Source organism: Syngnathus leptorhynchus, chromosome 10, assembly GCF_054491065.1.
Source record: "Syngnathus leptorhynchus isolate UIUO chromosome 10, UIUO_Slep, whole genome shotgun sequence".
Taxonomy (NCBI): Eukaryota; Metazoa; Chordata; class Actinopteri; order Syngnathiformes; family Syngnathidae; genus Syngnathus; species Syngnathus leptorhynchus.
The window spans coordinates 8,827,385-8,842,276 of record NC_141204.1 but is presented as its reverse complement, the minus strand read 5'-3'; the positions used below and the strand labels follow the sequence as shown (position 1 = coordinate 8,842,276).

At 40.7% G+C, this 14,892-nt stretch overlaps 2 protein-coding genes across 5 annotated transcripts in view; one reads left to right on the top strand and one right to left on the bottom strand.

The window, feature by feature from the left end:
• Positions 1–14,892, top strand: part of macrod2 (mono-ADP ribosylhydrolase 2) — a 272,730-nt gene that overhangs the window by 26,311 nt on the left and 231,527 nt on the right. The window lies entirely within an intron of this gene.
• Positions 3,394–11,822, bottom strand: flrt3 (fibronectin leucine rich transmembrane 3). Its single transcript, XM_085922460.1, has 3 exons — positions 11,481–11,822; positions 7,223–7,904; positions 3,394–6,531 (listed from the first exon to the last, which is right to left on the bottom strand). The coding sequence occupies exon 3, from the start codon at positions 6,487–6,489 to the stop codon at positions 4,537–4,539; it is 1,953 nt and encodes a 650-aa protein (XP_085778586.1). The 5' UTR covers positions 6,490–6,531; positions 7,223–7,904; positions 11,481–11,822; the 3' UTR covers positions 3,394–4,536.

Genomic DNA, 14,892 nt, shown 5'->3' with positions numbered 1-14,892 from the left:
AAAATGCACATTCCAACTCTGCCTCCATTTTAATTTATTGTGAATTGGCTATAGCAGACGTTCTATAAGCCAACGTGCGTGCGATGAGGCTGTTAACAGCTGGAAGTAATGAGCTATGGATGGAGCCACCTTGGTATGCGGATCCTGCATCAGCATTTAAACATGCTGAGAGGAAGAGATTGAAGAGTTGCCTTGGCCTCCCACTGCTGAAATGTAGATCTACCATGAAGTTGAACCCCTCAAACCTTTTGCAATGCAACAAATGTTCCACTCAATCAGAAATGGAGGCAGAATGAGACGCAGGGTCGATTAAGATGTGAGGGGGGGGGGGGGGGGTGCTGATCTCATAAAGGGCATCGGGAGATGTATGGCCTTTTACAGGATCATTTAAACCACTTAATGGGGGACAGGAATTAATGGCTTCCATTGAGTAGAGTCAATTATATGGATATTTTCATAAAATATTGTGTATACTTCATAGTGTAATAGAATACCCATCGAGTTCCTTGCCTTTCTTTTTGACAGTTAGCTTTAAATGAGAGGAGCGGCTGTTGTATTTCACAGTACGTTTGTCCTCCTTTATACAGTGTGTGGTCTTTTCTTCTTTGAGGGAGGCACAGTCTTCATTTTGACAGCTCTTGTTAATTAGTATTAATATCAAATAATTTACAGTTGCAATGAATGTATGTGCAGGCCTTGTGCTCTCAGGCATAAAATTGGATTCATTATGATGACGGAGGTTCTGCTTAGGTTTTTTTGGCCCTGTGGTTTCAGGTCACTGGGTAAAGTGATGGAGAGTCGTCTGACTTTAGGGAAGGGGCGGGGCAAGCTGGTCAGCGCCAGAGAAGAGAGGACAAGTCCTCAACACAGTAGCACATCACTCACTGGCATCTCTCTCAATGGCCACTCTGTTCTTTTACAGCTAGGTCTGGTGACTAGGCGTGACAAAGTCCAATTTCGATCTTGAGAGGAGGTAAAATGGTGGGAAGAGACATTATTTGTCTTAATTATGTCAAGAAATTGCATCTAGGAACAACAAATCGGCACTTTTTTTAAACAAACTATTTAAGTCACTCACTGATGCAAACAGTTCTGTTTGAGTTTTCATCTAAACTACCTACAATCTTCTCCTTATTCATCATTTTGTCAACTTAGCATGATCAGAGACTAGTTATTTTCATGTTGACCTTGTGGAAAAAAAATAGATGCACGCACCAAAGCATTGCAACAAGTTTTATTTCGAACACAAACAAATCTAAATAGGCTACCCTAGGCACTTGTTTCCCAAGTTAGAAATTGAAACAAAATATCCACAATGAATTTTTATGTTTGAAAGACGCAATGAAATGTGCTCAAAATGCACGAGACTATGTAATCAAAAGGTATGACGTGTTGCCCCAATTTCCTGTGACTTCACCCCAAACCACCTACATCTGCTGCATACTGGGGAGTTAATTTATACCCACAGTCATGAAAACAAATGGATCGTTTTTAGACACACGCACATGCACACACACACACACACACACACACACACACACACACACACACACACACACACACACACACACACACACACACACACACACACACAGATCTCTCAACTGTGTAATATTGCTGTTCTCTGGGCTTTCTTCTGCCATATTTTGTGTCTGACCTGATGTTTTGCTTTGCTGTCTTGTCTCTCTTTACGCTTTGTCCCTTTGTTATTTGTTGTTGTAGCACACATCAGATGGAAGAAGCTGAAAAATTATTGATACTCAGAAACAGCAATACGGTTTGAAATTTTATTGTAGTAAACCAAATCTGTCATTTTCAGTCAGCAGTTATATGATCACTTTTGTTGTTTACAAGATGCCTCCCCATCATCAAATGTCAGTTTACAGCAAAACTTTGATTATAACATGATTAAAAAAAAAAAAAACGTGACCAGTGTGTTGTACAGTACATTTACGTGTAATGTGCCACAGAGTTCCAAACTCGACAGTTTTGTCACATTTTTTTTACAGCACCATAACTCTACTGCATATAGTAGAATTTGTATTTTCCTGTCAGATCTTGACTGGTTGCCTTTATTTTTGTTGTTTTGGTCCTTTAACTGATTCACACTAGCCCTAACAGGCACACTTGTTATTAGTATACTAGCGGAGACTAACCGGTGCTCTTGGTCATGAAGGGGTCATGCAGTGATGCTTTGATACCAGCATCTATAGGAATGCAAATGTGACCGTCTGCCTGACCAGCTCCTTCCAAAATGAATAGTAGCAGCCAGGAGCAAACACTGCAGCTGCACCATTAGCTCTGATCATTCGGTTCATAAAAGCCAAACTGTTGTCTGGACACAAGGAGAAAAATGCACGTCACATTTTGTTTTGTCTCCAGCCTTGTCTGACCCCTCAGATGAGAGCATGAGAGTGATTAAGGAATTGTTTAAAGTGACTGATCAGATTAAGTCACCAATGATAAGTGAGGTCACGCAGGGTCGTCATCAGTCCGGTTCATCAATTTTGCTCCATATGTGTTCATGCAAGTGACGCAAAGCTGCTCTTTTGAAAGGGTTGCTTTCTGTGAAAGTCACAACAATGGAATTGTTCCTTTCACCGTTTGGCTTATTTGTTGTTTATCACAAAGTGGCAGGAATTTGTCCTAGTGGTTTGCTCGTTTTCAGAGCATTGAGGTAGCTGGCATACTTCAGTCAAGCCTATGTGAACTGTTTACTTTAACAAAGAGGCCATTAATAACAAATGGAAGACTGTTGTTCAAGCTAATGGGATAGTTGGTCTAAAGATGCTCTTCGAATGCTCTTTATTAGAAGATAGACTATTAAGTATGAGAGACCTGTTTGTTTTTTCAGTATTAGTTGAGACAAAATCATGTTTTAATATTCTTTTTTTTTGCAATATAGTTTAGGCCTACCTCTAAATTGCAGCAAAATTATTTCAGAGGTGTGTATCACATTGGTATCTCTTCACGCTACTCTGTCCCAAAGAAGTAGCTCTCTCCCTCAAAGAAGTTGGTGACCGCCGCTTTAGAGTGTGCACTGCATTAAGAGCAAATTTAAGTGTTTGTGTGCATGCATGAGTGAACACACACTTACTTAATACTGAAATATAAATATCAATGCTCAAAAAGTTACAGCATTGCAAATTGTAAGTGGTAAACAAATCAAAACATCATTCATGTGTCTATGCAACTTGATCTTTTAACATATCTGTTGTCTAAATACCCTTTTATTTTTACTGTTGCTACTATGTGTGCTAACTCAACCAAAATTGAGGTGAAGGTAATTATATGATGATTTGATTTCTAAAAGGTTTTCCCTGAATTTAAAATAAATATAAATTCAAAATATCAAGGTGAAGTGTAAATAATAAATACATTCATATTGTTTGTTCATATTTTTTTATTTTGTAATATGACCAATACTTTTCATATTCAAGTGTGTATGAAAAAAGTCACTGGTTCCTTAAAAAGCTAAATACAATAAGCATTGGATCAAGGCACATACAAGACTGGCCAAAGGGCATACAATGCACTTTGGTTTTTTTAAACATGAAGAACAGGTAATTTCAAATTGTGGCAACAAAAACGTGTTCACTTTGAAAATACAAAATAGTCGTTTTGTTCAGGAGCTGCTGACACTTTGAACATTTTAACAATCGTGTATTTTTGGCCTTTCGACTTGAATGGCGTATGGTACATGGTACTAAAGAATGCCGCCATTGTCATTTGGCCATTGTTGGCTTGTACAAATAAAGATCGTGTGGGGTCCTGTGTCAGCTTTTCCAGTCTTCTTGTTATGAGGAGCCAAGAGTTCCTTCAATGTTGATGTGCTTTATCTGCCCTGTGCTTTGGCCTACAATCCTATCAGAAAAAAAAGAAATAGACAAGAGTCCTGCTATGGTGGTTCTGCTGTTTTTTTAAACTTGGAAAAGGTACACACCTACGCAAGTAGAGAAATAAAGCATGGCACATCCATCTGAAATGATTTGTATCATAAAAACTAGAGCAATATTTTTTTGTCAGTAGTAAATGAGACAGCTCACTGCTGTTTTTTTTTGTAAGAGGGCACCGTGTCTGATTTGTTAATTTTATTGATCAACTGTACCTTGGTTTATGACAAGTTCTGCCTTTGTTTTTTCAGACAGCCACAAAGTGAAAACAACAACCTGTGCTTGTACAACAATGTTTTCTAAAGTCTGATTGTTCAACACAGCAATGAGAACCCACTTTCACAGTTGACAAGTCATCATATCTCAAAACACAGAATTTCTTTGTAGTTGGTCGATCAGTTTAAGCCAAGGAAGTACAGTACAAATTACTACAAATCGCTAAAATATAATTGCAGTACTACGCCCACTAATTCAGTGAGGGCCTGCAGGTGGAACGTTCTCAGTTTTCATAAATGTCCTTAAATATAAATTATATGCCAAATGTACATAACATTGCTCCCTTAGTCCTATCGATCCAGTGTTTTGTAAAAGTTTCGCCACTGTGTTTACAGCACATACGCATCATGAATGTCCATGTGCAATATCATGAATGGGAATAGTCTGAATCTGGTATTCCACTGTCTCTGTAGCTCCTGTTGTTAATACTGTTCTCGTTGTGTGGGCTCTTGTACAAACTCAGGCCATTAGGTGGAAAAATTGTGTGTATCACAAACTCCTCCTTGGACACAGGAAGCTGATTTATAGGTATCATTTGAAAAGAAGTCTCTCTTATTTCCAGAATTGAGTTGTCCTTCTTTGTGCCAGCTTCGGCATAGTCATCCTTTCTCCGACGGCCTTTATTGTAGGTGCAGTTCCTTGAGAAAAGTGATCCATTTCTGTGGACGTACCAGCAGACCAATGCCAACAGGATTATTGCCAAAAGTGCAACAGCCCCTCCAATGATAGCAGCCAAAGGCAGACTGGAATTTTTGTAAGGCTCTTTCTCTTGCTCTCTGTTCAAAGTTGTGGTTGGTTTGTAGGATTTATGAGAGCCAGTCTCCGTCTCTATGCAAACGGGGGTTTCGTCTGACAGGTAGATATTGCTGGTCTCCATGGGAACCATACATATCCTGTAGGAAGACTCTGGCTCCAGCGCAGTGAGCAGGTACTCCGTCCTCTCGCCTTGTACAATTGTTTCTGTGATGGAACCAAACGCAGGGCTGTGTCCCAGCTTCAGCCAGCTGAGTCGAAGGGCAGTCATGGGTTGCGACACCCTCCAGGATATGTGAACTGTATCTGCGCTACTTGACTTCACGCTGATTGTGATGATCTTTCTGCCTGATGAAATGGTGGTGCCGTGGTAATTCTTGCCCATATTTGGTCCCTTTACTCCAGGCCTTTTAGTCACAAATGAGGGCCACTGTGGCAGCGCGGGGCGCCGAGTGTTGGAGACTGTGCTTGTCTCGTATGTGGGACTAAATTCTGAATCTGTGCAGTCAAACATGTCTGTAGTTAAGTCTTTTAGGGCCATGCCTTTTACCTTATCAGGCCCCTGGCACATGAATCCACGTACGTTTACTTTTGTCGGCAATGACCGGAGCCAGTCGCGCACCCATTTCATCCTGCAAGTGCATTGCCAGGGGTTGTTGCGTAGCAAAAGCTGTGTGAGATTGTCCAGATCTTCAAATACCCCTTGTGGGAGACTGCTCAGGTTGTTGCCAGATAGGTCCAAGCGGTAAAGTTGCCTAAGGAAGGCGAAAGCCCCTGGTGGGACCCTATTAATGTGATTATCTTGTAACTGCAGCTTCTCCAAACTTGTGCCTGGCAGGTTAGCTGGCGGTGACGTCAGGGAGTTCCTCACTAGTGAAAGCTCAGTCAGGTTAATCAAATTGATGAAAGCCATCTCTCCGATTCCACGGTTATTGAGCAGATTTCCATCCAATATTAGTCGCTTCAGGTTGATCAGATCTTGCAGCGACTGTTCAGATATTGATGAAATTCGGTTGTCTTCAAAGCGCAACTCCTCAATGCTCATGGGTAGGCCCGAGGGGATGGTACTTAAGTGATTCCTGGAGAGGAAAAGCAACCTAAGGTGACTGCAGTCCCTAAAGGCGCCCTCTTCGATGCTGACCGCAGACACAGAGTTGTCGTCCAGGTGAAGTTCCTCAATATAAGGAATCTGGGCTAAAGTTGCATGCGTGATCATTCGAATGTTGTTCTCCTGAAGATGAAGCTCTTTCAGCCCAAGAGGAAGATTAGTGGGGAACTCATCTAGATTGTTGCAATATAGGTAGATCTTCTCCACATTCGAGAGCCTGCTGAGCTCTGCAGGAATTCCTGAGCTCTTTATGCGATTGTTTTGCAGGAATAGCACAGTTGCATCCAGGGGTAAACCAGTAGGAATGGAAGTCAGGCCACGGTCATTACAGTAGATGAAGGTTCCATCACAGCGGCAAGCAGAGGGACAAGAGGCAGAGGTAACCAGTGGGTTAGCAAGGCCCAGCAGCAGTCCAACCCTGATGAGGGACAGGATAAAGGCCTTGCACTGACGTACCATCTTGAAACGGAGTTGCCCGGCAGTCTAATCACTCAAGAGCCCCTGGGGAGAAGACACAAGAGTACATTTAATGCACAAGCCCTTTAAGATATGTCGGTCCAAATTCCTGTTCTCAGATTTGCTTGGTCTTTGAATCCTGCCCGAAGCATTTTATAAATTAAGTATAGGATCAGATTACATCATTCTTGCGTGAGAAGTGATACGGTTGTACCGAGACTTTGGTATTGAGCCTCGTTTATGTTTGGACACTATACACAAATAGGATTATTCGTAACTTCAATTACTAAGCTTTTGATATACTGAATCGCTTTACCATAGATCTGCTTTAATTGTGTGCAAAGAAGACATGTTTAATAGTGATTGTCTCACAGACTTCTAGATTTTAAAGCTGCCTTTCTTTGCTACATCCCAAAATGGAAAACAGTCATGCTTTGTTGCGTTACTATCCAAGTGCTGACATTCTCTTTTATGTATCTAGTCGTATTAGACATTGCACAGCAAATTAAGGCATTTTTTTCCTTTGTTCCTACACGTAATATCAACTGTGGTGCTACATTGTAGTGTGAAGCAAACCATTGTGTCGTTGAGCTTTTTTAATTTTTTATTTTTTATATCATACTATTTGATAAAACCTACTCTGTAACACAGACGCACACTTTCACCCTATGTGGTTTTGAATTCTTGTCGAGTCAGTGAAGTGGAAAGCTGCAAAGGCATACAAACGTTTCTATACCTGATTTATGAGAGGTGGTAAATCCTTTCTGATCACTGAAAAATCCAATCAAGGTTTTCTTCTTTTGATATCCTTTCTGAAAAGAAGAGTTTGTCGTAGGGCTTTTTGCCGATATCCCGGCTGGTCAGTGTTTGCAGAGTTGATCTTTGTTTGGACGATGACCTCCTCTGTTGTCAGAGGCTCATGCCTTCACTGCCTTTACCATGGCAGATAAGCCTGTTGAATAAGCATCCCCTCTCAGTAACAAAGCCTGCTCTTTCTCAGATAATATTAAAAATCCTAATGGGTGCTGAATTTGTCAAGATCGGTAGCCATAACCGTAGATTAGATTTTGTTTTTTTGCAGTTGCAGCAATCCTGCTGGCTTTAGTATCTGGTCCTTTCTGCAATCAGGCCCGGCATGCATGATGAGTTGACACAAAGCTGGTCTGAGCCATGCCAATCCCCCGTGCCACAGGCTCAATCAAGGCCTGTCCACTTGTGTACTCCAGCTCGTACAGGTAACCGGAATCCTCTTGTCTCTTGTCAAGCTTGTATATACATTAATCCTGGACTCCGGTTCCGGATGTGGCTGAAAATTTCTCCCTCCTAAGGAGAGTGGTGCCTCTAGTTTTAGGCCAAGCCTCCCTCATGAAACTGGCATTTGATTTATGCTGGCCACTTTTCACACCTCAAATGTTGCCCTGAAAATAAAAACACAAGAGACAAACATACTTAGTAACGTGTGATTTCTTAAAATGAAGCAATATGACTGTTTTAACAATAGTTTAAGGAATCAATGAAATATTCCGGACATAAATTCAACTACCTTTTGTCTACAAGTTTAGGTGATTCAAATCATTGCGTGAATGATTCTCAACATTTATTACTCAAATGACCTTTGATTATGACTCTTGACTTTTCACTATTTAAAATTAATTTCAGGACAAATAATCAGAAGATGCCGAACTTGGTTTTCGGATTCAGATGAAAGGGCGATCCAGTCAGTGCTCACATTGTTAGGAAGCCCATTTGAATTTCATTTGTAGAAAGGAAAGGCTGCTACATACATTCCTGTCACCCCCCCTACTTCTCTGTGACCCCAACTCCTCTTTAAAAGCCTTGAATACTCTTGTTTGTAAAAATAGAATTTCCTTTGCCGAGCAAAATTTTGTTTTTCCCATTTGAACGCATTAGCTGTCATTATAAGCGACCAACTGGCAGCTACCTTGTGCTGTAAAACACAAAGATAAATCAGGAAGCAGAGCCCCAGCCATTTTACAGTTGGGATGGTTGGGGATTTGTGAAGCTTGCAAACCCAATTGCGATTGATAGAATGCTGTCTAATACAAATTAATTTTGCTTTGAACATAGGTTCTTTTAAGGAGCAAAATTACTGCATGTAATTTCTTTCCACTTATAAATCAAGGTGGAGGAAACAAACTTGTAAAACCGAGGTGTAGAAAGATGGATGATAGTGGTTTGATCGGTTTGACTTTAAATGCAACACTATCGAGACATTTCAATTGGTGGGTTTCACCACGTATTGAAAAGTATACATTTCAGTCCGTAATATAACTCGGCAATACCTAGCAATACTTGAATCTGTCATGAATGCCGGCTGGCTGTTATTTCCCCATTTGATTTTTCTGCACTCTGGATTTCAGAAAAAAAAAAGCCCTGCCTCCATTATTTGCTATGAGACTTGGATGCTGTAGTTCAGCAAGAGCTTTCCGCACAAAACTACTACATCATGCAATTTGACAAACATCCATTAAAATTGCACATATTAATTTTCCCTGCAGGTTGTGTTAATACATATTTAATTGTTTTGAGGGCTACCCATCAAACATCTGTTGCAACAAACATCTTTACGCATCATTTTAATATGGACCAGTGGCTAGACAGGAGCTTTCAGCAAGCAGGCTGAGTGGCTTCTGCTTCATTAAGTCAGAACTGGTTATATTGAGCATTCATCGAAATGTGTTTTCAGTAGAAAGCATGTGATGTACTGTAACATGGATCACACAAAGCTGGATGTTGATACCCAATGCCAGTTTAACATACACAAATAGGGTAAATTTGTCGACAATAACAGCATGTCAGACTTTGTGCCCTCTGACAGACTCAAGGGAGCCATTTGAAAATAAAAAAGGAGAAGAGATCATAGAAGTGGAAAAGGCAAGCTAAATTATTTATATGATATTAATTTAATTTTGCTCCACAGTACCTATCTATTGGGGAATAAGTGTTTGTATATTTTGTTGTTAATTTTGAACCAATACAATATTGCATGGCGGATTTTACACCATCAACTGTTGTAGTTACTTTAGATTTTTGTCTGTAATCTGATTTATAGATACGGTAAATATTGTAGTCACTATAGAACATAGCTTCTGTATCCTGTGTCCTCAATTTCTGAGAACCAGAGGTGGGATTTAAATGATATTCTCTGAGAAAAAATATTTTAACGACAACAGTGACAACACCAATACAAAAAGGCTACAGCTTCCTGCAGAGATGGGCTGAACAGATGACACTTTTGGTGGCCCAGTAAGCGTGGAGAGGCCCGGGACTGTCGGGGGTTTCTCTTTTGTTCCATGCTGAAAGGAGAGCTCTGTAGCAGCTGCAATGATTTTTCCCCACATGGGGGTGGTAGGCACCACAAGATGTGTGTGCAAGTATATATGTGTGCTTGTGCGTGTCTGCCTGTGTGACAAGCTAAGCTGCAAAGAGGAGCACATCTTAGCCTACAGGCCAAGCGCCCACTTACAATATAGGGATTTGTCAACTACTCTCCTGGCCCTGCTACTTTCCTCAATCAAATTGCTTTGAGAGGTTATCTTGCTGCTTTCTTAGTCTTTGAATGCTCAGCTGTGTTTGTCACTGGTCTCAGAATAGATGGCAAATAGAATTTAGTGTTGAATGGATTCAATTTCATCTTTTTCCAAAGGTAGAGCTTTAGTGTTGCTTTTTGCAGATACATTCATGCATTATGTTAAGCAGACTGAGATTTTGGTCATGACCTGGATAGTGGTTAATCTAAAATGAAAGCAATTGGCTGGGAACTATAGCCCGAGGCAGTCATCAGTGAAGACAACTCATCTGCCCCCTGTCTTTATTGAACCCAATTTATTTTTATCAAATACACTGAACCGTGGCTTAATTGGATAATAACTAAAATTGAACTTGTGCACATTTCACAGTCATTCAAAAGCAATTTTCTGGTTGGTCATTTAGAACGTAGTCTCAAATACTACTATATCTGTTATTCGTTTAAACTAGAATGACCTTATTGTCTCATGAAGATAAAAGCTGAGTGAAATTGGATTAACAGCTGTCTCCGCAATGGTGTTTCCAGTAAGACGCACATACAAGAATGGAATGGACACTGAATTGCAGTGATGCGGCATTTAGGAGGAAATCTACTGTCAGATGAGAGCAATATTTTACAATAAATATCGATGGAAGTCCCCACCCCAAGCATCAAATATACATAAATGCGGTTGAGCATTTATAATATAAGTGTTTAAGACAATTTATTGCGACCTCCATACGTGTTGGTCAAAGTTTAGTGGGATGTCAGGACGTGTACGGAGCCGTCCCGACAGAGACGCATTTAGCGGAGTTTCTCCAGCTGGCTCTGGGTGCGCATCGCTGCGGGATGTGCGCTGCAATTTAACATGCTCCCGTCTTGACGAACCGTGGCGTCGGCTGGGTTCAGACCACACTGCCCCCCCCCCCCCTCTCCCCAATCCTATCAAGTTTGTGTATTCACTGATCAAAAGCTCAAACGGCCAGCGCAAAGATAACGCGTCTCCACCACAGTATTGGCATTGGCTGTCGTTAGAGACGCAAATGTTTATTATGCGGATTTTTGTCGCTGTATCCACGTCGTAGTGCAATAACATTGGTTTTTCACCCTGGAGTAAATAAAACCGTAAAATCCATCTTAAATTGAGTTTGACAATTCAGTGCTCATATAGACGAGCTTGATTTGGTTGATGAGAGATAAGTGCGCTCAGTATTTATTTATTTATTTATTTATTTATTTATTTATTGATTTATTATTAATTTCTTTACCCCGTCTCTTCCAGCGCCAAATCCTGCAGCCTGCTGTTAACTCCGTACCTCGTGTTTTCTATTAGATCGGGGTCGTAAATCCAAATAAATATAGACTGTAGATTATGTTTGTTTCAAAATGCAGACCCCTACCCTCCTCCTCAAAAAAAAAAGTAGTAATGCACTCCACCTGGACAGTACCAGTCAGAAACACTTACCTCAAAAGACAACCCCCAAAAGTTACAGGTATCCTCTGGGAAAGGGGGTTCAAAGCAGATTTGGGGTAAAAGTAATCCAATACGAGTTGTGCAAATTTAATACAGATCCCAAAACGGTTTCTCCCACTCACGGAACCAGAACTGGATTTAATTTGCGTGCAGCACCACTACAGTATTTACTGGTGCTCCCGTCACACAAAAACACACGCTGCAAGTTGGACATGCGCGCACGGATTGGTCCCAATAACAAATGTGGACTTATGTTTGCCTGTAGCCCTGCTCCAATAGAGCGGTGACGTCATTTGGAGGCGGGACCTTTCTCTCAGTCTGTGCGCGTCTCTCTCTCTCTCTCTCTCTCTCTCTCTCTCTCTCTCTCTCTCTCTCTCTCTCTCTCTCTCTCTCTCTCTCTCTCTCTCTCTCTCTCTCTCTCTCTCTCTCTCTCTCTCTCTCTCTCTCTCTCTCTCTCTCTCTTCTCTCTCTTTCTTTCTCTCTCTCTCTCTTTCTCTCTCTTTCTCTTTCTTTCTCTCTCTTTCTTTCTCTCTCTTTCTCTCTCTTTCTCTTTCTTTCTCTCTTTCTCTTTCTTTCTCTCTTTCTCTCTCTCTCTTTCTCTCTCTCTCTTTCTCTCTCTCTCTTTCTCTCTCTCTCTTTCTCTCTCTCTCTCTCTCTCTCTCTCTCTCTCTCTCTCTCTCTCTCTCTCTCTCTCTCTCTGCTATGGCTCCCCTGCAAAATACATCTTCGTCTTGCAGTACTCAGAGGCTCCACTAGGGAGAGTGGAGGAAAGGGAGAAAAATAACTAGGCAGATGTGAAGTGGAACTGGTAGGGACTGTTTAAGGAATCATCTTCTTCTTGAGCTAAAAAAGAAGAGGGAGAAGATAAAATACAGCAGAATTACACGTTGATGACCTTATATTGGTTTAATCAACTCTAGTAGAAACAGATGAAGTGTATTCTGTTATTCTGTGCAAAGCTATTAAAGGTGAATGCTCTCATATGCAAGACATTTATTGTTGAAGTTAGTTTGAGGTCTATGACACACCTGAACTCTACTGCCTCTTAGCCCTTATTTTTGACCCTGTTGGCTCCATTAAATGAAGCCAAACATGCCCCCCGTGGCTCAAAGCAGCAGTGAGTCACCCTTTGAGTAATAGGGTTGCCGACACTTTCAGCGTCATCTCCAGTTGCCCCCCCCCCTTTCAGGCTTCCCGACCGCACCGACACCATAGCCCTCAATAGGGCCGCTCTTTTTGCACCTTTTGATTGAAATCAGTAATCACATGTTTGCCACTGTATGTGTAATTGAAGAAACCACTTACTTAAATGTCCTTCACTACTACCAAAACTACTTTTAGTGATTACACCTTTCATCAACCTGTGGTTAAACTACATTTGCCAGAAGTCTTTGCCAACTTGAGTTTCATGTTTTGTTAATGGGTTAAGCGTGCATTTTAGTTCTCAACACATTTATGGACAGCTTTTACAGTGCACTTTCAAGTTTGTCCAGCACATGATTAAAATGCTATTTGTTATGGTTGCCGCTGCCTTAATGAAACGCAATACAAAAAAAAAAGTCAGTCAAGGCTAAGGCAAGATGTAAGATCTCAACATCCTACCTGATGTATATAACTTGTGACGTTAAACGTTTCATTTTGATGCTATTTTGCACTCTTTCTCTTTATAAAAGCCTAGGCACTCAAGTTTAATTTCCAATATGGTAAAAATGATTGTGTGTCTAAAGATAAAAAAAACACATGTGAAGACACCAACCACATGCATTTGTAAATGTTGTGCATCTATCTACTTGGCTGTGCCCTCTTTAAAGAGTTCAGATTCTGAGAAAACATCCGTTCAAGATCATGTTCGAGCATTTCATAGACTGGTTTGCCTGTAAACAAAGATTCTGCTGAGATCAACGAATGCAACGTGTTACTCTTACTGGTGTCGAGGGACAAATCTCCATTTGTAGATGTGCTAACAAATTCATTGTTAATATCACATGTCCAAGTTTAATGCCATTTTGATTTTGTTGTTGGAGTGAAGATTTGCAAACTGTGTGGCCGACATTTGGGAAATTTAGCTGAAAACCAAGTCATGAAAGTTGTAACAGATCACTCTAAAGGCAGTTGGGACAGCTCTACTGCTTGAGACACTTTGATCAAACATTCTGGGTTGTTATTTTTGACAACTGTTTTGAGAGTGAAACTTACATTTAATTAGCTACAGTATTTATAACTTACCTTTGTGAAAATATTTTAATTACTTTACTGCTGCTAATGTCACGAGTTACGGCTTTGCATCTATTAACATGGCCTGTGATTTTTTCCCACACTTAAGTCTGCAGTGAAAATGTGTTGCTTGGATGTTTTTGTGGATGGCCCTAAGACTGGTTGTTGCTAACACTACAGCACTCTGCTGTATTCCTGTGTAATCCAGTCTCATCGTAATTCAAAAGGATGTGCAGGTTTGCTTTAAACGGCACTGGTGAAATCAATTCCTTTAGTGTCATATCCATTATCGAATTGTTTATTGTTCTGTGGAGTCGCCATTTCTCGGTTTCATTAGCTTAATGATCTTAATTATGTTATCCTTTTGGACCAGGTGCTTGGTACAACAACGGGGAGAAAAAAAAATACAGGTGAGAAAAGGTCAATCTGTGACATCCTGACTTGGTCCTTGTCTTTTCTCTAAGGGGTGAGGCAGGGGAAAAACCTGTGACTGACCTCAGCTCAGCTTCCTCTCTAAAATCGACTGCAGACACATCTGTCAGCAACTGTTGATTGACCTGCACTCAGACATACAAAGAGCCCCATTGGAGGACGTGGGTGTTGGATTTCAGTTATCTTCAGACTAGGGAAAATCTATTGCCCTGTTTATCTTTTTGTTCAAGGGGATTGGTGCCCTTTTTTACCAAAGGTGCAATTTTATTCTGTCTGTCCAATTTCTCCAAGCTTGGATATCAGATGCCGTTTGAAATAAGGTTCTAAATAAAGCTTAACCTCACTACAATGTCCCTGGACTTTGGTGGCTACAAAGCAGCTGTTGAATTTCTGTTTTTGTTCCAGTATTATAATAGCAGATTATACATTGTCTAAATCATGGCAGACATCCTATGGTTTGCTCAAGCTGCGATCAGTAGGAAGACATGCCCTACTTTCTGGATAGTGTAGACCGTATATACGCAGTATAATGTAGTATATATTTATTTACTCTATTGATTGTGCACCCTTTATTTTCCATTCACATTTGCGTTTACATTTTATACAGGCAATTTCGGTCAGCCATTTGATCTCCTCAATATCACAAGAGTAAAGATTCACTCAAATGAATCTGAGGTATACCTCAATGGCAACATAGTGTTTAGAAAACACAGGGCCTTATTCCATTCTGATATCCTACCCATGTTATGTACGATGT

Coding starts and splice junctions, on each gene's coding strand:
- flrt3 (XM_085922460.1), bottom strand. CDS start 6,489: ATGGTACGTCAGTGCAAGGCCTTTATCCTGTCCCTCATCAGGGTTGGA.